Below are 26,287 nucleotides of genomic sequence, written 5' to 3' on the forward strand. Positions count from 1 at the left end.
ATATAAAATAATAGAACACATAACCAAGAGAAACATATGACTAAAAATTGAGTATTTAAGTTTCTTATCAAGCAAGTGAATTTTAGATTTATGTGTTAATGTGTGAAAACATCAAATGTTTGTTAAACCTGTAGAAAAAAATATCCATCCTCTGATGTTCCATATTAGATGGGTTTAAACGAAACTAAAATAATCCAAACACACTATTCTTAAAAATTTGTAAAAACAATTGTCTTGCCAAAGTATATTTAACTGACGCTAAAACCTGAATCTGTATATACAAAATAAAGCATAAAACAATATTTAAAAAAATCCTAGACAAAGGAATCATGTTTATTTAATAATCTCTCAGATGAGAGCAGTTCAGCCAAAGGTTTTTAAATGTTAGTGTTAATTCTTCTCTCATGTGTATGCATTGGGCAAATAATTTTACATAAAGAATGAAAAGAATTCTACATTTATAGAATATCTACAAAATTATCTTTCCAAAAAATTTTTCATAATTGTGATTTTTGAAAGCTATGTGCTAAATTGTAATCCAAAAGGAAATTCCTATGTGTTATATCCAGAATTGAACTATTTATATGGCTTCATGTATGATCTAAAATTAATGTTTTAAGATAATGTACTCAAAGTAATGTGATAATACTTCATCATCAAATTCTGTCATATCTGATCACATGACCCTGACATAATTCATTTTAGTTAGAACTGTTTTTCACTTACAGAGTAGATATGATAAAACCTTAATATGCTCACATAGTAGAACTTGAATTTAATACCATTACTAGGGTACAAAAATAACTCCTATGTTACTTGGTTTTGAAGTTATTTTGCTAAGTAGATATATTATGTAATTATATGTTTCCAAATATATTGAAATAATAGCTTGTGTGTGACAAAATATGAGAAGAATTGGGTTCTAATACCACAAAAATTTACCCAGCAGATTTTCTAGCATTGTGTTGACACCCAGAACAAATGTTCCCCTTATTAGACAATTGTCAATAATTAGTCCAGATGTTAGCATAAGGATATGTGAGTGTATATGGAAATATTTCTCTAGCTAAAGAACCTTTCCTTTTCTATAAACCATCTCTTCCTCAACCTTTTTGTATATAGAGTTTTGCTATTCCAGCAAAGAGATAAAACAAGGAATTTAAAAAGAATATACGTCCTATTCAATTTTTCGATATTGGGGTAAAGAATGATCCATTGGTCTGAAAAGAGATCACAATTTTCTTTACATTGGTTATTTGAAAGAAATGAAATACTTTTATATTCATTTTTTGATACTATATTTACTTATTTTCAAACTGTTATAAGTTAAAATAATAACTTTGGCTTTTTATCAAGTATAATTTGATAAATTTCCTACTTAACAATTAAATGTTTTAATAGAAATATGTTAATTATATTATATTTTGAGAAACATAATTATATCTACAGGAGGAATGCATACTGATCAGACAGCAGGGAAATAAGTCCTTGATGTAGAGGAGGCTCTAATTATAGGGCTGCTATTTTTATAAGTAAGTAATAATAAACCCTCAGCAGCTACCTACAATACCCATCATATCAATCTTTGTTGCTGTTCCCTGAGTTACAGAAACATAAGCCCTCTAAAATGTGAGTACCTAAATGCAAACTCACTCTCCAGTTATGAATTCCACTTTGTCATTGAGGCATGCAACTCTGTACAACATCAATGAAAAAGCAGTATGGCGTCACATTTCAGTGCTACCAAAGTAGTTTCGTGCTTTTTTTTAAAAGCAAAGTTAGAGCTAATTCCTTAGGAGGGATATTAAGGGCGTTTAACCTCTTAAAGGAGGTGTCAGGTTTGAAACATCTCAGGAATTATATTATATTTGTCCAAAATTCTTTCCCTTAAAGAAAATTTAGTTCTACTGGTGTTTGGATATGAGTACTTTGAGAATGGTTGATTTCTAATTTGGTAGAATTTCAACTAAGGTGTATTGCTTCATCCAAAATCTCAAATAAAGAAGAACAGATTCAAAATCAACTGTATATTAAATTTTCAACAATATCAGTTCTTAATTATATAAATAAAATATATTTTTGTTTAGTAAATTATAAAAAGGTTGGGGTAAATGAATAAAAAAATGAAACATAATTTCTCGAGTATGTGAGAGAGATCTGAGTTACCTGAATGGGCTATGAAAACTAAAAATTTTATTGTAAGCATTAGGCCATAATATGAATATTAGAATTGTGAAGAATATCTTTTACTTGACACATCTAAAATAAAAGCTAATTATTCATTATTTTATATTATATATTTTTCCTATTTTATATTTTTAAAAGTTTTTTAAGGATACCATATCTTTGATATCACATTTAATGATAATTTATAATCATTTTATTTATTTAACAAAGTAGTACCAATTTATGCAGTAAGAACAGCAATGTATTTGAAAATAAAGTTTTTCATTAAATATTAAAATGCAATGAGAGAAGAGGGATGTCTATGCAAAGAAGGGAGAAAAAATAGAATACGATAATCAAATTGTATGCAAATTAAAAGCTGTAGAAGAACCTCTGAATCAAACTGGAATATAGTATATATTTCAATGATGTAAGAAGCAGAATATGGTGGTACCTTAGTCTCAATCAGGAATTCTAGGGCCTTATCAAAGGCTTTATTCATTTTGGTAAACCTCCTTCCTTCCGAGCCTCAGTTTTCATAAATGTAGTAAATAAGAGAGCTGGAATAGATTATTTTGAGGTATTTTTAAGTTCTAAATTTCTATGAGCCAGAGAATTTGGAATCTCCCAAGCAAGATTAACCTAGTTTTATTACAAATATAAGTATTAGTGGTGGTTTAGACTTCTATGGCATTTCATTATGTAGATTTTTTGACCAACTAATTAATGATTAGAGTCCTGGTTCAGAATGATCCAGAAAGTCTTTTAATATTTTATCCAGATTCTTTATTTAACGCTTTCTTGCATTCTATACTGGTCCTATGTCCCCCAGCTATTCTATCTGACTTTATCTTTTGACATAGCACTAAAAAAATGATAGAGTATTTCCAGCTTTAATGAAACTTCAGATAACTGCATCCAACTGGGAAGGAAGAAAGGCTAAATTATCCTGCTTTCTAATTCCTACTGCATTTGTAGTAAGAGAAAACAAAAATGATATCCATAAAGCAGACAAATGAGCTAATTAAGTGATAATACTATATAGAATCAACCACGAAGAACATATGTAGAGTTAGAATCAGCGGCTCTATACAACATCAAGATATTTTGTATGCTGACATTTTTTTCTTTATTAATTTTACCTTTTAAAATGTTGTTTTAGAATCCTAGGGAATTGGGCTACCTAAATCACAGTGACTCAGTTAATCCTTTTGCAGCTAATCCAAAAAGTGATAAACTGCATTTAATATACACGATTCTAAAGTAATCTGGTGACAATTCATATTTTGTGACCACCTAATTTTTGTATTAGTCTCTAAATACCTGGCTATATAATCAACAACCTCCATTATTTAAAAATTTTTTTCATCCTTTCTCTCTGACAATCATCAGTTTGTTCTCCAAATCCATGTCTGATTCTGTTTTGTTTGTTTTTTTAGATTCTACATATAAGTGAAATCACATGGTATTTATTCTATTTCAGTTAGCATAATACCCTCTAAGTCCATCCATGTTATCGCAAATGACAAGATTTCATTCTTTTTAAAAATAGTTAATATTCCACTGTATATATGTACCACATCTTTATCCGTTCATCTATTGATGGACAACCAGGTTGCTTCCGTATCTTGGCTGTTGTAAATACTGCTGCAATGAACGTAGGGGTGCATAGATATTTCAGGGGCATATAGTCAATAACATCATAACTTTGCATGGTGTTAGATGGTTACTAGACTTATTGTGGTGACCACTTGTTAGGTATTTAAATATAGAATAACTGTGTTGCACACCTGAAACTATCATAATATGGTATAGTAACTATATTTTAATAAATGTAAGTAAATTTTTCTAGGTACATATTTCAAGCTAACAATATTTAGTATAGTTTAACTTTGAATTTCTAAAAGGTCATTGCTTCCAAAAGGGCTTCTCAACATCAAATTATAACAGGTTGTCCTGTAATGGCTGCTGCTGCTTTTGTCGTATTCTAAAAAATTTTTTTAAACAAACCAGATTTTTATATATTTTTACATATACACATATATGAATTTTAATGAAGTATAAAATTCTATGCATATTTTAATTAAAATCAGCAGTTTATAAACTTCTTACTGTATCTTTACAAAATAACATTAAAATATAAATTAAATGTTTACTGGCACTTGGAACTGTGTGGATTTCAGTTTCTTTGAAATCTTTGATATCAGTTACTTTTCTCACTATAGACAAATCAATAAGAAATCTCACATTGCATAATTTTTCATTTGGTAACAAATCTCAATAGTAAATATCAACCTAAAATGGTATTTAAGACTCTAAAGCTATAACTTAATATTTTAAATGCGATATTAAATGATATTCAAGTAATAAAATTATTTTGTATATCTTGCTTATTTACGTGAATTTATTGACAACCGATCATTAAGTGACTTTAATAATATCAAGTATTTACATTTTTTTAGGAAAAAACATAAAGTCCAAGTTAATAAATATGTTAATAAAGTTATATCTTGTGATGATATCAAGAGGAGAGAGGTTATGATGCAAGACTATCATTTGCTCATATAACTTGGTGCTTGCTAGTCCTACCTGGTATACATACTGTATACTTATAAAAGTGAGAATATTGGTTGGGTACTACTAATTTTACCTTGGAATATTGCTCGCGATCAAGTTCTTGACTAGAACCAGACCCTGTTGTCTGCTTAAATCGATGCACTTTCATTTTCATCTGTCTTGTTCGCTCTTCCACTACTAAGCTTGCTGCAAAAACACACAATGGAAGCTTATTAAAACATGTGAAGAAACTTTCAGGAACTGGATGGTTTAAAATTTTAATGCTTTTGATATGACTTCAATTAAATGAAGTTTTGAAATAATGTGATTAGTAAATTAAACAAAATGCAGAATATACAAAGTTAGCAACTATTAAGCTAAAGATGAACATGACTCAACTTATACAAAATGAGGAACACAAATATTAGTAACAAAAGTACCCTATATCTTCATCTGATATGAAGTATTTTCAATTCCATTCATAAATGATTATGTGAAACCAAATTTAATTGTGAAACTGTTTTAATCAAATAATTGTTGCATGTACATATATAGAGAAAACGAATATGCATACTGAACACATCACACATATATGCACATGCATGCACACACCCACTTAACATCCTCAACTAAAAGTCACCAACAGTTTTATAAAAACCCGCTTTTATGAGGCATTCTTATTAAATCATTAATTTTTGCTAGTCTTAAACATGAACTAAAAGATTAGTTTGCTATTTCTGATGGCTATGTCTGACTACATATATAAAATTCATAAGTTCTGAAAATGTGATAAAAAATTTTAGCTCTTTAATTATAATATATAAAGAACTATATTCCATTTAAGCCTTTATTAATCTCCTAAGTAGAAAGTGTGAGGTGTGACTGTTTAGATGGGAAGAATTACGGCCTTTAATTTTTACCTTTTTACAAATAAAGGAGAAAAGATAGCTAAGGGTACAGTTGTGTGCAGAGAAAACTTCAAAATATATACCTGTGTTGTAGGTGACCTATGTTTACTTTTTACAACTTATCTTTTGCCAACTTTCAGGACTATTCAACCTCTTAAACAAGTGCTAACATTTATTCCTAAGATGTGTTTTATACATATATATATATACACGTATATGGAAAAAAATTGTGATTAGTGTATTGGGGCTTCTGTTAAGGGGCCCTAATGATTTAGGAAGTGGAAATGTTGATATATCTGATTGGCTTGGCTGTATATTTCATCTCTTACAAAAAGTTTATAAAGATATTTGCTGAAAAAATTTTCCATTGCAATGATTAAACATGGCCTATCGTCCTTGATAAAAGACACTGACACCAATTTTAAAAATTAAGTAAATATGCAGCTTTTATTTTGTGTTCAAGTACAAAGACTAATACTCCAAGAGATACATAGTTTGAAATCTGTGGCTAAAAGTTTTAATCATATTTTTTAATACCAATTATTATATGTTTAAGCTTTTGTTTAAATTCAGTAAATTAGATAGAAAATATCAATCCCTAAGATCAGTTAGGTGAATTAAGCAATGACGCACACTTGAAAATGTTGATTTCAGAGACAGTAAATGATGACTACTAATGATTAAAGGATGGTTCAATGAAGATCTTGAGAAAAGCCATTCAGAAATTTATTATTTGATAATACACACGGAGTCATAATGAGTATTATAAAGCAAAATGTTGTTTGAAAGTAAATAGGAATTGAGACAAAGTTATTGAAAAATAGGAGTTATATTTATAGAAAACCATACATACAAGATAAGAAAATGTACAAATATCTGTTCTCTGCCTTTTGCCTACGGTGTGGGTACCTCTGGGTACTTGCTCTGTCTTTGAGCTTTGAGGAAGTCAAATGAACTATAATCAGTTGTACTTCATAATTAAAGCTTAAAACAATTCAAAGCAACCTCTATGTAGGATAAAATTTGAATATTCTCACTAAATAATATTAATTGTATGAAATTTTTCATACTGATTAGCCCATAGCTTTATAAGCTTCACTTTAAGTGCCATGTACTTCTTAGGGAAGATGGAAACTTGACACTGAAAAGATTATTTTCCAAGAGCTAAGCAGTCTGAAGCAGTCTGAAACAGTTCTGGTGATTGAACCTTGCCAGGACAACCTCCCATCTCTCTAAATAGAACTACTTAGCTTATGACAGGGCTTCATTCAAACCTTTACTTTGCAAAACTCGAAACTAAATCATAAGAGGACAGTGGTGGCCTAACTAAATCTTATAATGATTTTAAATGACTTCACTCTTACTTTCCCAAAATGATTAATATACTATCTTTATTCTTAAAGAAGTGAAAGTTGACATCTTTTAATCTGTCAAATAAAATCTCTAAATTAATATTGACACAGAATCATGAGTAGATCTTTTTGACTCTGCAGCAAAATTGTACTTGCTATGCTATCCTCATTACTTGCTCAGATTCCAAGAGAAGTAAAATGCAAACAGCTAACCATCTACTTACTCATATCAAAAAGTCAGATAATTACAAAAAATTCACATTTTTTAGTATTTCTCTTTATTTCCTCATGATATGTAGATTAGTATGTATTATGAAATAATTGGTTACACAAGTTATCATGTTTCATTAAAAGTTTCCTTCATAAATATCAGTGACGAGCCTTCAGTGTGAATTTAGAAGTTTTTAACTTTTCTACAGATTATGCTTATTTTGCATTTTATTTTTCAACTGTATGTTGTGGAATAAAATGACATTATTTCTGAATTATTGGTGTATTGAACACGTAGTAAGACAAATTTAGGGACTAAAATAGAATATTTATCACAAATTTGAACCAGAAGGCATGATTCCATTAATGTACATGATTTATACAGAGAATAATAAATGATTAGTGATGATTAAAAGTGAATTGAATCCTGGGAATATGATTACCTGTTGAGTATCTCACTATAAGTAAAATTAACCACAGCCTAGAGCGCTCAAATATTTACTTTGAAAAGTATGATCACTGATTTAAAAATTTTATATTATTTTAACAATTTAATGACAATAGCAAAATTAAAATATTAAATAAAATATTTTCCAATTTTCCCACAAATCCTAGCATTAAATTCATATTTGAGGAATATTCTGAATTTTAGTAGCGTTATAAACTAACAAAATCACCACAATGCCAGTTGCCATTCTTTTACAAAAAGATAAAAAATTTGGGCAACTTTTGAGTTTTTATTTTTTAAATTTTAAAGCTGCTACATACTAGAGTTAAATAACTCCTCTTATCGCCTACTACAGATAAAATTATCATATAATTTCATTTAGTCTTTTAATAAAAACATAGCTTATATTATATATAATATAGTCAAAGATAAGAGTGTGTACTAAAGACTATATTTTGTCTATGAATAGTGATAGTAACATAAACAATTCATCTCCCCTAGCCCATAAGGTGTAATTAACATTGCAATTTTATAAAAAAGTGTTTTTGAAGCTGGAATTTTTCACTAAACCTTCTATAAGCTGCATGATGTCTTTGATGTTGAATAAACTGTGCTTTTTAAAAGCAAATATTTATTTATCTAAAAGTATTTATTGAAAATAACACATTTTCTTTAGATCAGTTTTACTCTATGTACATTGTTATTTCTAAACTGGCATTTTTGTCAATAAATCTCCATATTTCAAAAAACTATTCAATATTATCATTAAGAAAGTATAAAACTGGAACTTATTTTTAGGGGTTACATTAAAACCATATTTATGAAATCATCTTTTGTCTTAAAACTCAACAAGAATAACTGATTGAAGCATGCAAGGTGAGAAAAGTAAATATAATATAAAAAGTCTATAATTTATTATAGTTTTCTAATGGAAAGTAATAAATATTAGTCAAAGTAGAGAGATTAAAATAATTTTTTCATGTCATGCTTTGCTATAAATTCTTAATCTATTGTTATAGTTGATCTTTGATGAATCTACAAACAAACTGAAATCACTTGCAAATATTGTTTGTGACTACATGGATTTTTCTCTATTTCTTTATTAAAGAATCCTATGATTTTTTAAAAAAAACAACATCAGGATCCTTAATAAATCTTCCCTAATCCAACAGAGAAAAATTCATGTAGAATCGCCTCCTCCAAAGGGAATTTAATTTTCTGGGAAACTCCTTTGACTTACCAGTCATATGTGATCTGCTTGAAAATATTATCAATATTATAGCTATGTATAATTTAAGATCACTATAATTTAAATTTTAAACTTTATAAATATGTTATTTATAAATTTACAATTACATAAAGATGAATCTGATCTTCAAATTCCTTAAATATTTCATAATTCTCTCTAGGCATCTAGAAATTAACATAAATCTGAAATTTCAAATGTTTGTGCTTGTAGGCAAAAAAAATCCATACACTATATTGTTAAACTTTCCAATACTTTCAAGTATTTGAGGTAAAATATGAATATAAAAGAAAACAGAAACAACAATTTATTGTTGAGTATTTTAAAGTAAAAAAGATTGAGTATTTTATTTTGTGACAAGGTTAGCCAGTATAAGTGTCAAAAGTGATACATGATAATATCTGGACAGGGTAATTAAACTTGTCTAGTTACCTACAATGTACCATCATACTAAATGAATAGAAAAATTAATGCTTCTGCTTCCTTGCTGTATAGCAATACAAGAGTCCCTCGATAGTATAACACCATCTTTGCTCCAATGAGTGTCTCAGAGAGAACAATGATAAATGATCACATACCTGAAAATTGTCAGGAAGAGTGAAATATATGAATGAAACATCTACAATGCCTCAGTTATTGATAGCATTGAAAAAAAAATCCCTTGAAGCTATTTAAAAAAAAAAAACACCCCACTGATAGTGAGACCTCAAATACAAAGAACAATATAATAAGTGAAACATAAAGATTAAAAAGTATAAAAGATGAAAATATTTAACTAATTGAGTCTGTAATCTGTATACATAATAAAAAGCCTGACTAGAAAGATACATGGTTGGATATTTGAAAATTCGAAAGGTAATACTAGTCTCTGCTCGTCGTTTTTTTAGACTTTAGAGGAATATGAATTCCTATAAAGTTAAGATGGACAAACATTCTCTATAGTCCTTGAAGCAATGTGGCAAATGGTAAAAATCCAGAGGTAGGATTGACTAGGCACAGATTACAGTCCTAGACCCATAACCATTTATCAGTTTATCAATGGTGCCTTGATTAATTCCTGATATAGCTCTCCACCATGGAGTTTTTATATGTAAAGTGAAGAGACTGCTTAGAGTAACTGCTGTTGTAGCCTATGATTCTAATATTAGTTCAGCAGGTTATTCTGAAAGTTTTTTTGTTCACATTTTCTAAAAATAGAGAACTACAACTTATTTTCTTGCTCTATTACCTAATTTCCAGCATTTTTTAATTTGCTAATTTATCAACACTATATATGTTAAGGGATAACATATTCACCAATGTATTTTACATTATTATTTTCTATTTTTCCAATAAAAACATAATGTATTCCTTGCATGTTCATCCTCATTTCTGGAGTCATACAAATGTAGTAAGCAACTATGATATACTTACATAATCCTACCCCTCCAAACACATATATAGCACATGTACATAAAGATTAAATGTTTAAAATATTTTGACTATATAGAAATGGGCAAGTTCTGGGTCATTTTCCTAGCATAAAATGCATTTCAATTTGCAAGGACAGAAATATACCAAAGTTCTTAGTGCTCTATGATTCTTTTGGATGGTAAAGATTATGCTATAATAATACAAACAATAAAATGATGATAACATTTATCCAGCCTGAGAAACATAAAACACAACAAATAAATAACACACATTAAATGAAAATATCACACTGTCTTTAGGGGTTTTTAAAGAAAATAACCTGTGTTTTGGCACAGATAATTGAAACTGAATGTTAAAACAGATGAAATAGGTAATTTGTATATATAATCACTCCAGTCTCACTGCAGTCAAAACCACGAGACCATCTCTTGTTTAAGCAATGCTGATTTTCACTAAAGTGTCTAAAACAAAGCTCAGGACTTCCAACCCCAGACATCATTTTCAGTGTCAAAACTGTCAAGCCCTAGAGTAACACTGAAAATACTAGTCAGATACATGACAGATAAGAAAGTCAGGCTCTTGATGAAAGAATCTGTCATTTTACCTTGCTCTTTCATATTACACAGGGTTAAATAGCTTTTTAAAATGTATTTCGGTTTTCAGTGGGAGCACTGTCTCCTTATGAGGCACTTCTTCAAATATCTTTGTGAAGAGCGACCCTTGTAATTAAGGCCTGCGGAAATAACAAAATCACTCCCTGGGGTCATGCTGTTTATCCCAAGTGATCTCCAATATGTTTATCTATAATTTTTAATTATTCCAATTACACTGATGTCAACAGACTCTACCTTGAAAGGCTTGATGTGACATAAATCCTAGATTCATCAATTTTTTGACAGCCTCTTCTTTTCTTCTGTAAAAAGGGTTTACAAATTTTAAAATTTGTAACAAAAATTACAATATTTAGGGGACCTATATACCTTTAGAGAAAAATAGTTAAAAAGTCTATCCATGGCTACACATCTGTCTGCCTTCTATTTTTACTCAGCATTTTCCCCACGAATCCAAGGAAGAAGGGGGCAACAATGCATTATTACCTCAATGGGGCATTTTTTTGTAAGTTTAGGTTTGGTTGGTTTAAGTGTTAAATACTCTGAAGTTTTAAAAGCCTGTAATGTTATTTTAAATAATCACATTTGAATCAGCAGGATGGGAAAATAGAGTAAAAACCAAGAGTTCTGAATTGTTTTATATGAGCTGCTCACTCTCTATGTCTCTAGATTTTAAAGAGAAAGCTAGAATGACAACTATATTTATGGATTTGTGGCAAAAAAAGAAATGGATAAATTAGACACTTCTACTAATGAGGCTCTAAATATTTATGAATAAACATTCATAAATATTCATAATAAGTGTTCAGGAAAAGCACTGCCCTGGAAGATTAAGAAACTTGAATCTTTGAAATCTTAATATACAATACAGGAAATAAATCACCTGGCTTAATATGCATCTAATAAAAATGTAAATAAAATTGAAACCCTTTTCTACTTAATGAGTTAAAACAATGCTGATATCAAAGAATACACATATTAGTTTACATTAGCAAAAGTCAAGTTACATATTTGTTCCTATAATGTGTTTTACAACCATAGTATACTATTAAAATAAGTATGCAAATATTATCTATACAATAACTAACGTAACGGAAAATTATTAAAATCATGGTTTTTGCTTTTTTATATAATTGCACCTAGTTAAGGTTAATGCTAATAGTTCCATAACAATTATATTTTGTATGACTTAGCATTCAAATTGCTTGCCAATATGTAAAGAAGGAAAGTACAGGTAATTTATTTGAGCACTTTTAATAGACACCTGTGCTTTAAAATATACTTGAGTAGAGGCAATCTTTAAATAGCCCCTATTACCTTGTTACAGTAATTATTATAAATTTTATTAGTGAAACAGAAAAACGAAAAGCAACAAATGCCATTAACTCTTTGTTCCTGTTCAAATCATTTAATCACTTGAAATGTAATGACCCTTATTCTGTGTATAAAGGAAATTAATATTTGTAGAAAAGATAATGTGTTTTGTTACAATTCAAAATTGCTTCAAAGTCAAAAGTTAACACACTTAAGAAATACTATCGAAAGGCACATAAATTAGAAATTTATTATAATAACATTTTTTCTCACCTTGAAGTCATTTAATTTCTGGTTCTGTTTTGATCTTCTTATATCATTATTTCGATGCCCCCAAACTACATTGTTGGGCTCTTTAAAACTGTCCAAGAAATGTAGCAGAGAGGGAAAAATTGGCTTATTTTTAGATGAATAAGTTAAAATATGCCTACAAAGCAGTTTGTGAAACGTAAGATGATATGGTCTCTCAGCTTTAAATGTAAAAGAGGGAGGTAGAAGGTAAATAACGTAGTATGAACATTTATAGTTCCTCAGTAAACTTTTCAACCCCAAGCATGTGTTATCTTTATTCAAATATATCAGCTTCGTTTTCTCAAGCTGCATGGTAATTTGAGAGGCAAGCCAGGTATTAGAAGATTTAGTGGAATGGTGAAAAATTTGGTCATCGTGGGGATGTAAAACCTCTCACCGGGCCTCTCTGAGATCCTGGTGTTGTGTGGTAGACATGGGGACGTGGAAAGAACATGAGTTATGGAGTTAAAATCTGGTTCTGCCTTGCAGCAGCTTTGTTACTTTAGGCATTCCACTTAACCCCTTTGATTCTCTCACTATAAAACAGGTAAGGATACCTTCCTTACAATTGTGCATGTGTTACTATAATTATAGGGTATTGCAGGCACAGTAGATAATAAATGCTGTTTGAATGTTGGAGAGCCTATAGAGTAAAGTGGCTAGTTCCCAGTTCCACCACTTACCAAATTTATGACTGATAAAGAGCCAAGTTTTTAATTTTTTTAAGCTTTAGCTTTCTCAGTTAGAAAATGAGGATATCAATAGTTATGTCTCAGGTTGTTGTAACGATACAAAATAAATATATGGCATTCTTTTTACAGACACTGACATAAAATGCTCAATAACTTCTTTTTATCATTAAAAATGTTAATAGCATTTTATACCTCTCTTTATGTGTTTTACGGACTCATAATTTATAAATATATATGCTGGAAAATTATACACTGGTCCCCTACAGTCAGGGTGACCAACTGTCCCAGCCTGCCCGGAACTATCCTGGTTTTAGCACTGAAAGTCATGCACCTTGGGAAACCTCTCAGTCAACAGACTGGTACCACTGGTTGTCCTCCAAGTTCATCTATAATTTATCAAAAACAAACTCTCACTAGGAGCTCCATGGCCTATACTGTCAGCTAGGAACATGGTGTCCCAGTCTTTATCTATCCAGGGAGAACACAGGTAAGTTAATTCTCCAATATGATTGATCCCAGAAAAGACCAACTTACGGCAGTGGGATTTCTATGCAAAATAATTTTTTTTTCTTTCTTACGGGGTACGTGAACTTAAAAATTTGACTTTAAAAAATTTCTTGAACTTGTCTCTATCCTTTCTGGGCTTTTCAAACTTTTCGTGGCTAAGCTGAGCTCTTTTAAAATCCATGAGGGGTGTAGTATCCTCCACCTTGCCTGGATGCATTTTGGGAAGTGCCTCTTTGGTCGTTTTTCGACATGTGGTTCATAATGTGAAACAGATTCACATCCCATGTATAAGAAAGACTTGTCAGTGATGACACATTTCAGCCAGGACACAATGACCTGGTAAAAATGTAACAATCTGACATGCTCTGTGGCGAGCCTCTAAGAGTGCATACTTCCTACAGATTTTAGATTGTACCACTTAGGGATTTTGTTTTGTTCTGATTAGGTAATTATAGCTTTTGGCTAGTAATAATATATATGGAAGAGCTCTAAATAAAGAATTATTATACTTTTCTTTTTTTTTTTTTGGCTAAATGAAGTAAGTTATGACTCATTTCTAATACAAAATTTTAATGCCTTTATTATTCTAAAATTTCTCTTGTAAATCCAAATTAATTATTCTGAATCTAGGTACAAATATATTGGTCATTTTTGCACTACTGAATTTAAAGTGTTTCCAGCATCTGAATTAAAAATGCAGGATGGCCAGTATGTAAAATCCAAAACATCTTAATCAAATTGAATATTTTTTTATTTTTTAATTAATATATTAATTTTTAATTAATATATTAATTTTTAAATTAATATTAATAATTTAATTAATTTATTGCCTAGTATGTTAGACAGTATGCTAGAATATGTATTATGTGTCAGAATTAAATGCTTTTTTGTAAATTCAAACTAAAATAAGTAATTAAGTATTATCTCCCATTTTCACACTGTAACACTGAGATACACAAACACATACCTCAATATACCAGGAATTAGGGATAATATATTCGGAATTTGTACCTATTAAAATAGGATACCCACAAGTATAGTAGGAGGAGGTCAAAAGTAAGGGAACTGGCTTGTAGTCTACTGCTCATCAGCAGTATGAACAGGTCCATCTCTTTAATCTCTCTGAACCTGAGTTCCATCATTCATAATGGGGATGATGCTACTCTTGGGACTAACTTTTAGGGTAACTACGGCCAATAATCTGATTCAATCATTAATCCACAACTATTAAGTAAATGTACTTTTATTAAATGATAAAGCATTATATAATTTTTAAGTATTAATATTTCATAAAGTAAAAACTCACGTTCAAATATTTAATTATCAGGACAACAATAACATGGAATAGGAATGGTGTGGGTGGTACATGAGAGTTGGATGAGGTGTGCGTCTACTTGAAACTCAAGTCCAAATATCAAAAATCAAATATGATGGAAAAGATGATAAGGTAAGATGTGAGCAATGTACCAACACAGCAAGCTGAGTGGTTTTCCTCCTATATCCCTCAGGAAGATAGAATTGGTGGGCATTATAACAATATTGAAGCCATGAGGAGTAACATTTCAGCAGCTACTTCCTGGATGCAGGACTGCTTGTGGGGGCCAAACATTTGTTAAGGTTACTGTTATCAAAAGGGAAAATCTAAGGATTTTCTACTCCTTTGTAATAGACATTACGGGAACAGAAGGTAAGAATTAAATATTTTATCTATGAGCAAGAGAATGTAAACAAACAAACAAAAACATATAAAAATATATTATTTTCCAAAAGAATCGTTTTCTAGTTGTCAGTCTAAATAAATTTTGAAGCAGAAATAGTCTTAATTTTAATAGTTTCTTCTTTGATATGAAATGCTCAAAATACAAAATAATTAATATCAGAATACCCTACAAAATCATTGCAGGGAAAAACCACCTGTTAAATAATTCTGCTCATTATTTCAATAAAAACAGTTATAAAACTCTCATATTGTGAAAGAAAAGGAACAATATTAAATGGTTAATAAGTTACATTAATATTTACCTTTTGTGGAAGAGTTATATTTTTCTTGTTCTTCAATGAATTAAATGCACATAATGATGGAAACAAAAGAAAGAAATCAGCAAATTTATAGTTAGACATGGAAGTGTGATTCAAAACAATGGTATGAATAAAAATGCATAACATATAATGTGACAATGACAAACCATAAGGAAGTCTCAAATATGTTACTAACATTAATTAAAGAAAAAATGAATACAACAATTTAGAGATAAAAACAAGAACATTGGGAAATTAATACATTTGGCATCTGAAAAGTATATCTTGTGCTATTTTTCTTGCCTTTTAAGAATTAAAAAATATTTCAGCATAAATTTTACTAAAATGTTTTCATTTTAATCCACTGTGAATTTTTATCGTAAATGTATTTAAACACATATTTAATATTCATAACTAACATTTTTATTTAAAAATGACAGCATTTTAGATAATTTGAAATTTCACACAATAGAAAAAATAAATTCTATTTTCTATTAGAAGCAGACTTTTTCCTTTCACTGTGAAAAATATTCTGTTACACCTTCTACATGAAAAAAATATATTCTAATTTAATTAATCCTTTCTTCCTTCTCAAATCAATTATCTCAAGGGAAAATTGTTTTTTGGAGACTATATTTCTTAGATATTCCATAAAGCTTTGTATCAACTTTCTTGCTGGTACACTATTTATTGAGAAATAATGGTCTATCTAGATATTTCTGAAGGGGAATATCATCAGAGTATAGGTAGCAGATATAATAGAACACATAAAACACAGCTAGTGTACCAAGTGTTAAGTTACAAATGATCTTTAAATATTTCTTTAAAAGACAGCCAGTTGAGAACAACAAAAAAATCACTTGGTTTCAGAAAACTATACATTTTTATGCAAGCAATCATGCTGCTTTCAAACTTCACTCTACATAAGGACTACACTGGAATACAATGTTGGAATATAACCAGAAAAATTTCTCGCAAGGTTTTGCTCTCGATTATCACATATCATTTGAGTTACCTAAATTTTAAGGCTATTTTTTCAGCGACTTTATCTCAAAGTCTATATTGTAAGCACTCCTCTTTTCTCGTAACTATACTTTAACATAATCCGATTCCATATAGAAAATAGGTTATCACTCTTAATTTAAAAAAAAAATAAAATCTGTGAAATACTTTTTCAAAAATTAAGTGTAAATGTCTTTTCAAATGGTATGGTAGCCTTTAAAATGATATAGGTTGCTTTTATGGTACAGAGAGTGTAGTAAAACTGAATTATGGAGGAAAAAAATATGTACCCAAACAATCTAAGAATCTCAGTACACATCCTAAACACAATAATGTAGATAACTGCATCCAGAAATCATATATGAATAAAATTATTTTATAAGTTCAACAAAAAGTTGTATCACTATCCAGGAATTTAAACTGTTTGAAACATTTGCTCTTACCAATCAAATGCTTATTATTAACTCAATTATTTTTCAAAAAGGAAAATTACCCTTTGTTAAAAATAAAACAAACAAACAAACATAAAAAACAGGAAGGCAGTCAAGTGCACTAGAGCCTTAATTGCAAATAAACTGCATTAATAATCTTCATAAAAGGTAGAACTAAAGTATAATAAATAATATCAAAAGAAAAAAGATAATTCTAGAGCCCTAAGAACAACAATGAAAGCAATGTTAAATAGAATGTACTAAATTCTGTCTAGCCCATGAATCAAATTAGAAGTTTACTTTTAAAAATATATTTTAGGATACACAAAGATGTCATGTGAACTGTTCAGTTTGAAATAGATCCATAATAAGATGGCAGACAGTATCATCATTTACCAAAAGTCCCAAAGCATATGTTAACATCATAAAGTAAATCAAATCTATTTTAATTATAGAAGAACATTGAGCCACAATAGTACATGCTCATATTTTTAAAAGGTTATATCTATATAACAAGTATTTACTAGTGTATTTGTGATATTAAATATCAAAATAACTCCATCAATTTCATCCTCAGTCACTCCTTTCTTCCCACCTTAATTCAATCCTTATAAATTGATGATTATTCTGAAAGACAACTGTGAATATGAATATCATAAATAGTAATGATGGCATTAACAACAGAACATGAGCTTTTTTAAAAATCAAAATTCAGCATACAATCCAATAGATTTTGTAGATGAGATTCTTATTTCTACAGAAATTACAGATAACTATAATTTTACTATATTATAGTTATACGCAGTACCCTGGTTTCAACCCGAAGTGTTTCAGCAACTGGAGGAAATGCAAAGAATTTTAGGAACACGTGACTTTTTGGATATCAATCTTTAGCAAATATGGTCAGTAACATGGAGTTTGTAGCTAAACACCAGAATTTGTAGTTCATTTAGTTGTGCAACAGGAAGTCATGAATGGATACTTTAAATAAACACCAAAGTTTATTTTTTAAAAGTAAATTTTAAAACAATTTCATCTAGGCGACTGCCAATTACAGTCTTAAAACATTAATTATGAATTATCTTCTCAAAATGTTCCCAGAAAAAAGAAGTTTGTTAAACACGTGAATTGAGAAGTTCAATGAATTAATTGCTATTTTAGAAAAGAAAGTCAGAGTTTCACAGAGCCTCATATTTTCCTGATTAACGACATGAATATGATTTTAAGAAATCATACAAATCCACAGTTTACTGTACATGTATTCATCTATCAGTAAGTTGATACTTCTTAAAATCTACACTAATTTTTCTATAAGTATTCTTCTTACGAACTGCCATATCAGTCTTTGAAACAATGTATTTATCTTCCTAGATCTTTAACATTTCTGTGATAAATTCAGCACAGCACTTCAAATGAGTAAGGCAGGTACCCAGCATCCTCAACATAGAATGAAATGCAAGTAAACATCGGCCACAACCAATACTGTTGAAAAAAATATTCAAAATGTTAACCTGTCAGCTATTTCATAAAAATGAAGGTTTTCAATCCACATTTTAAATATAAATCCACTGCATTTATTTTACAACCCCAAATTAAAAATTATTTCAGTAGACTGCTTAACAAATCCCTAGTAAGATTTATGTGATAACATATACTGATAAATCATTTCGCCTACTGAGACATGGCATAGCACCTTGGGTCATGTGAAGAAAATAGTGACTATTTAAACCCAGTATTTAAATCATCTAGCCCAGGCAGTTTAGAGAATTTAATTTCCATTATCAAAACACTCTCCCCTGACCCCGGAAAATAAAACACAATGTGTATATGTTTAAAATAAGAAAATTTTAAGTAACATAAACTTAATAAAACACTAATGTGTGTGCTGTCACTTTTTATCATCAAATTTATATAAAATACACAAGGTACTGCTAATAATTTAAAATGAAAAACACTAGTAAAGCCTTCAATATGATCAAGAGTTTAATCAAGAAAATACTTTAAAAACAAGTCTTTAAATAAGTCTTCTTTTAACATCATCTACCATATGGTACTGAGGTTTTAAAAATTTTATTTTGTCCTTTGAAAAAAGGTATCTCTAGGGCTCGATCTATTCTTTTAATTGACCACCTCAAACTCATTCATTCACTCACTCAGCAAAAATAGAATATGTATCATGAACTATTATAACTCAGTGCTGGGAATAAAATTCTAAGAAACTTAAATTCTTAGGATTCAGCATATTGCATATAATCAAAATACTATTCATCTGCTAACAGAAGTATAAAAAAGAGGTGGTTCTCAAATCCAAGATTTTTGGACAATGATCTCTCTTTATCGGATACCTTGTTCTATACTGCCACTTCTCACTGGCACTTGTGGGAGCTGTCTTCCTCTTCGACTGCTGAAAGATGTGTCTGCGGGAGGAGAGTGGGTTGGACTTCCTTGTCGGTGCATCCTGCAGGCAGAAGACAAAGGTCGGGGGAGAATGAAATGATGAAATCCCAAGAGGGCCTGACAAAAATCTTTTCCTTCGTCCTGTTACAACTAATGCAGATATAAAATACCTAACTAGGTCTTTGGGAGCAAAATCAAATACTTTTTATGACATGTGTAAAGGAATATTATAAAAAGGGGCCAAAAGAGACAGAGCAATGTCTGTCACACATATTTCTGCATAATGAATTTCTGAACTGAGCAGACTCAGAATCATCTCTTTTCACTAAGTTTCTATGAAGTTGTGGCTTTCTGTTAGGTACCTATTTTTGGGAGCACTGAATCAATTAGATCTACTTCCAGCCTCTGAATCGTTACAACATGGATAGGTTAGTTAAGACAGGTTGTTGCCTAAATTGCTACTATTAAATACACATTTATATCTAAAATTATTTATAAGTAACAAGAATAGTTCTAGCTGCAGACTTTTTATAAATTACCATTTACTTGTACTTTAGTTTTAAATAGAAAAAATCTTAAAAGATATTTTAAAAAAATAACCTTGGGCAAATGCTATAAAAGATACTGGTGCAAGGATCAAAATTACAAATAAAAATTTGAGAAGCGTGCAGACACGTTACTACTTATACAGGAGTAAGCTGACCTCCATCTGCGGGCATTCAAACATTTTTTTTCACTAAAAATCTTTAAAACTAAGATTTTACTGAACACATGAAAGTTTTTAAAAATTCCTTATAGTTTTCAAAGCAAAACACATTTAATTCTAGGTAATTTATTATAAAGAACTTTGCATAATTAAAAAATTATATATAAAAATATATGTGAATATGCCACAAACAGATGGAAGGACATAACACAACCAAATTTAATTTTCAATGATAGCTAATTTGCAGGAACTACAGAGTACAGTGAATATAGATGTAAGTAATAGAAGATGTGGGAGAGGTTTAAGTGTCACAAAGAAAGAGTTAAAAATTATGGTGTCATAATGAGTGAAAGCACCCAGTGCTCAGGAAGGTACAACACCACACCAACACCCGGAGGCAGGACATGAATGCTGGGCTGGACACTGAATAGCAACCTGGTCAGAAGCGGAGAAGGTGGCGCCGACCCTCCGGGGCCAAGGTGGTGGACAGAACACAGGGTTCTGACACTAGAGTGCTCACTCGACCTTGAGCGAGCGGGATGTTTTCCCCTAAGGACTGGTTGATCAGTCGCTCGTGGGGCTGCGTATCCCCTTCTAGAAAGACATGGTGGGAGAACCCTAAAACATTAGGGTCAAAAAAGATCTTCAGTCAGCAAGTTCACATTAACTTTGATATCCAACACATTGGTCCAAGGAAAACCTGGTTACTCTTACAAGACAGTGATTTTTAAAAAAGAAAACTCATCACGCAATGACTAAAATGGAATTCAATTCAAACTGACAAGATATTTCAAATGTGCATGCCATGTTGTTTCAGAGGGCTAAACTAGATTCCTTCATATAATAAACCTCTTGTAAGTTCCATAAGGGCAGAGACTTCTGTCTCTTGTTTTTATCTGAGCTGTGTCTCTAGTTTCTAGATCATAGCCACATAGAGAGCAAGAGCTCAATAAAGATATCCTAATTAAATGAGTGAATGTGATTAGAATAACGAACACAGGGATACTTCAAGCACTTGCCTTCCGAAGAAATGATGCACTGTAGGACTCTGTATATTTTTACAATGTTCATAATTTTACCCTGCAATAGAAAGTTTATACCAAATAGACAGCAAAAGGAAGTTGTCTTCTGAGGTTAATTTAAGCAAACAAAGCAAAATGGCATAAGATGGAGAATGCTTCATTATCAGACTCACTAAACGCAAAAAGATGATATGGATAAAAATATGTCCTTTATGATATAAAAATATCTACAAAGATATCTGTCCATATATTGACAGTTACTTCAATATGGTGTTCAAAATTATTATAAAGCCAATTTATGAATTAAGGGTTAAGAATTAAAAACTGATATTTACGTATATATAGTAGTCCCCTTATCTGCAATTTTGCTTTCTATGGTTTCAGTCATCCAGTCAACCAAGGTCCAAAAATATTAAATGGAAAACTCCAGAAATAAACAATTTATGAATTTTAAATTGCACACCATTCTGAGTAGGATATGAAATCTCTTGCCTTCCTACTCCATCCTACTCCACATGGAACATGAATCATCCCTTTGTCCTGAGTATCCACACTGTATATGCCTGTTAGCCACTCAATAGCCACCTCAATTATCAGATCGATTATCAGAGAGAGATTGAGAGAGACCACATTCACGTAACTTTTATTACTGAATATTGTTATAATTATTCTATAGTTAATCTCTTACTGTGTCTAATTTATAAATTAAACTTTATCATAGGTATGTGTACATATGGAAAAACAGTATATCTAGGGTTCAGTACTATCTGCAGTTTCAGGCATCCCCTGGGGGTCTTGGAACCTATCCTTTATGAATAAGGGGGGATGACTGTACATATGCTTCTTTAAAAGAGATACATGTTTTTTCCATTTTCATCATTTGCAGTATGTATTTTAAATAATATACACTTAAGATACCTAATATGTATTATTTTTCACAGTAACAAAGCAGTGGAATACCTCACACTTTGTAAAACACCACTGTAAAATTCAATTAAGTAATTTAGAGTGTGTGAGAGAAAAGAATACATATTGATCACAGGAAGCACATTAATTATTGAGTGCTTTATTCAACTTGTATCTGGATTGACAAGTTTTCTTTTAAGTAAAATGATTTTCATAGCTGTATTATTTTGATTCACGGTATCTCCTTTATTTCAGATCAATAAAATGGAAAATGTCCAGTTTTAGAGAATAAAAAGATACAGCTTAGGTCTTTAAAGTGCATTTTATCTTCTCGAGATTTGGATTAATGCTTTGTCAGACCCTCATGCAGATCCCAAAACCTGGACTGTCGCCTCGATTTCCAAATTAAAAGAAAAAGCTGACAATACTCTACATATTAAAACTAACTGTTCATTCATTCTGAATTGACTTGTGACTTAACTCTACAGAATTAATTTATATGGGAAGGATTGCATGATCAAATCCTTTCCAGTGATAAAGAATGAATTTTTATCTATTACTCTTTAAAAGCCATTATCATGAGAAAAAATTTCAAGTGCTCCTTATTCAAAATATACTTTCTAAATGTGGTTTGAAAACTGAATACTATAATTTTTACCCTACTGAGATACTTCATGGATTTTGCAATTTCCTAAAACATTGCTTCATTCCTTAATGCAATTCATAAGCACTGAAAGTACTACTTAAATGTGACTTGAAATGTGAATAATTTAGGTGGCCCTTATGTAATACCAAACTAAATGGCAAAAGTACAAAAAGCAAATTCAGAGGCAAATAAATGGCTTTCTAGGTGAGAGTTACACAGCTCAAGGCTGAGTGACTTAATGTTCTCATCTCCCAAGCCATGGGCCTGCAGTGCTTGAAAACAGCTTGTACTGTTTGAAGTTCATCATCTAATATCAGATCTGTTTTTTTCTTTGACATGAACTAAAAGTCCCTTAAAACAACACAGTTCCTGCCACCAGTCAAAATATAACAAGTATGAAAACACAAAAACCAAAAGGGAGGCCTAGAAAACCACTTTGCATGAGGAAGAAAGAAAAGTGTGGCTGAATTACAGGCAGGGAAACTGAGGACAATGAAAATGCAGAACATAAAGGGAGAAAAGTAAGGTTTTTGAGATGAGAGATGGTGGACCAAGTATAGTTTGTTTTAGACCAGAGGAAAGAAAAATTAATCAAGAAATTCTAAGGTACAGGAGTGAAATGTTGAGAGAATCTAGGCCATTGAGCCTTGATCTTTTTATGAAATGAGATGTGCTAAGAATGTAAAGATGGAAGAATGAAAGAGATTAAGAACAATCATATTAAAGACTGGAATAGGGAGTGAATGAGAAATAAGTAAAATGATAGTAACAAGTATTCTTAACTATCAGTATGGAGGCATCTATACATGCCAAGCACTGAGAATATGTGTGTATATATATATGTGTGTGTGTACATATACACATTCATAGATATGTATGTTCTTTTTTTGCATTCTCCCAACAGCTCTGAGAAGTATTATTATTCTTATTTTATAGATGGAAAATAGGATTACAGAATGACTAGCAAAAAGACAAAGAGCTAACATGTGTTAAAGGTAGGATCACATAGGTCCATGGAGCTCCAATACTTGCTTCCCTGTCTGCCTACTGAGATAGGATTTGTATCTATATCATGCGTTGGAAAATGGTAATTTCACATCCCTGGATAAATTGTTAATCATGTAAGCCAAAATATAAATATATGTCCAAGTATCAAATTGTTTAGCAAAATTTAATAGAATTGTCTTCTGAGAGTTTGTAGGGATAAAACATATGGAAAATGGCATTTAATGAACACTTATTCTGCTAAATATATCTATACATATATATTTTTTTAAAATAAAAATAATAAGGCTTCTAAAACAAAATTCTAATTCAAACCTAACTATGTCTGGCTTTAGCTCACCATCTCCAAGTGCATATCTGAACATTTACCACTGAGTTCGATCCATGCCTATTCTTGTCACCTAAGACGAGTGTTTAAGACTTGAACATAAATAAAACATGTTTCTCACCAAAATCTTAGGTGTTCGTCAGATATTTCTGTTGTTGCAAATGGCCATGCAATAAATTGCTTGTACTGCAACTTAAAAATATAGTTCTGAATTATTAAATTAAATTTTTTAATGGCTTTCTAAAGGATGATCATTTATGTGGTATTTAAGGTCAAGTTTTCAAAATAGTTCCTCCTGTAATGGCCATTATGGGCCTACGCAGGCTCTTTCCAATAGCACCAGAACATCACAGAATGCATACACAAGTAATTCTTAATATTAGTCCTGATAAACCATTCCCCAGTTATGATGAAGAGTGTAGGTTCCACAAGAAGAAAAACCACTAGCATAGAACACAGAAAGAGCATGAGCAGTTCACAAAGCTGAATTCAGATTTTTTTAAAGGAGTTTCCATGAAGAATCTGAAGCACTGCTTTAAATATTTGGGCACAAAAGTCAGAAGTCAGTTCTGCCCGTCTTCTATCTACGAATGATCACCATATCTTTCAAGACATTTTTTTACAAGCCTGTTCCTGGTCAGGCCAAATTCATTAAGGCCAATAAAGAGCCTTTAAAATTATAATCATTATACAGCAAATTTTACCAGAAGCCAAGGCGTGATTCTGTGGTAAAACTCCTTTGGAGAAGTTGTTAACTCCCAAAGGCCAAAAATCAGTGTCCAAACCATTTATACTGTCACCTTAATTCACCTGTAGCTAGATGTCAAGGTATTCTCTAATGAAATAAGAAAAAACACAAACTTAGACAATCTAGGTCAATTTTTCCTTTGTACCTAGTTATTCAACAATTCACTTAAAAACTGGGCATGTAATTTATATTCTAATATAAATTGATAAAGAACCCTAATTACAATCAAATAAATCTATACATGTAAAAGGTTTACATTTTCTATATTAAAACCTACAAGCAAAGTAAGTAAAAGCAAGAGTAATATGAATGTGGTCCTTAAGCAGCAAACATTTGAGACTGAGAGTCAATCACATCCTTGCTTTTCTTATTGAAGGGAGGATTTGTGTTTACAGATATTTTCCGTTTTGTAGAGGAAGATGCCCAAGTATCACTTATCTGGTTAAGCACCTTCAATTGATCTAGAATCAGCTAACATTTTGTAAAACAGTATCCTACTGTAAACAAACAAAAACTTGTTCAGTGATACATCCTAAATAGAAAACTGCAACATAGTAGTCATTTAATTGAACTGTTAAATAAATAAGTCTGAATGAAATAAAAAATACAACATTGAGGAAAAATTTCAGTCACTGCAAAATAACTGAAATCGTGTGTGCATGAGATAGGTAAGTTATGAATGAGGTTGAAGATTAAAAACTTGTCTAAGAAACTTAAGTTATTTACAATGCTAGTAAAGAGAATGCAGTTAGCTGAGCTGACGGTAAGGAATATATAAACTGAAACATAATCAGTATTGTTTCTGTCTGTCTGTATCTATCTAAACTGCTAGAACTCTGTGCTTTGTGTCCTTCTCCAATGTCCAACTCCTCTATAAAACTGAATTACAACTCAACACTTTTTTTCCCCGGATCTTTCTTCCATTCTAACTTAAGACCCTTAAATATTATCTCCATCGACCATTAGCCAGGAATAAATTCTATCTCCTCTTCCTACATTCCTTGATGTGACTAATACCTATTCATTTTTATGATTGTAACTCAGAGGTAATACCCTCTGGGAGGCCTTTCTTTTTTGCTGCTCACTATTTTATCCCATGAACTTATTAGCACATAGCTTGGCATATTCTTGTTAATTGCAAGAATCACCGCATTGTACAGATTCTAACTTGACCAAACCTACTGTGACAGCCCAGCTGGTGTCTTGCATCTATCCTTGAAACTTTCAATCCATTTTCCAAAATGCTGTCAGTGATCTATAATTTTTAAACTGAAAACCAATCATCTACCTCCATGATTAAAGCCTACCCATCAATAGATCACGGAATAAAGCAGAAACTGAAATTCTGTAGCATGGCCCACAA

General features: G+C 30.8%; 1 protein-coding gene across 25 annotated transcripts in view; it reads right to left on the bottom strand.

The window, feature by feature from the left end:
* Positions 1-26,287, bottom strand: part of RIMS1 (regulating synaptic membrane exocytosis 1) — a 412,504-nt gene that overhangs the window by 77,950 nt on the left and 308,267 nt on the right. For 13 of the 25 annotated variants that reach the window (XM_039853357.1, XM_039853355.1, XM_039853351.1 and 10 more), the window contains one exon: positions 19,512-19,624. In XM_039853357.1, the coding sequence (XP_039709291.1) occupies positions 19,512-19,624 (113 nt within the window). Of the gene's footprint in view, positions 1-4,816; positions 4,930-10,903; positions 11,033-12,497; positions 12,581-15,736; positions 15,767-19,511; positions 19,625-20,704; positions 20,888-26,287 lie in introns of those variants that run through there. The other 12 variants (XM_039853345.1, XM_039853344.1, XM_039853350.1 and 9 more) reach the window with 5 other exon arrangements.

Source organism: Pteropus medius, unplaced genomic scaffold, assembly GCF_902729225.1.
Source record: "Pteropus medius unplaced genomic scaffold, Ma_sr-lr_union100, whole genome shotgun sequence".
Classification (NCBI taxonomy): domain Eukaryota; kingdom Metazoa; phylum Chordata; class Mammalia; order Chiroptera; family Pteropodidae; genus Pteropus; species Pteropus medius.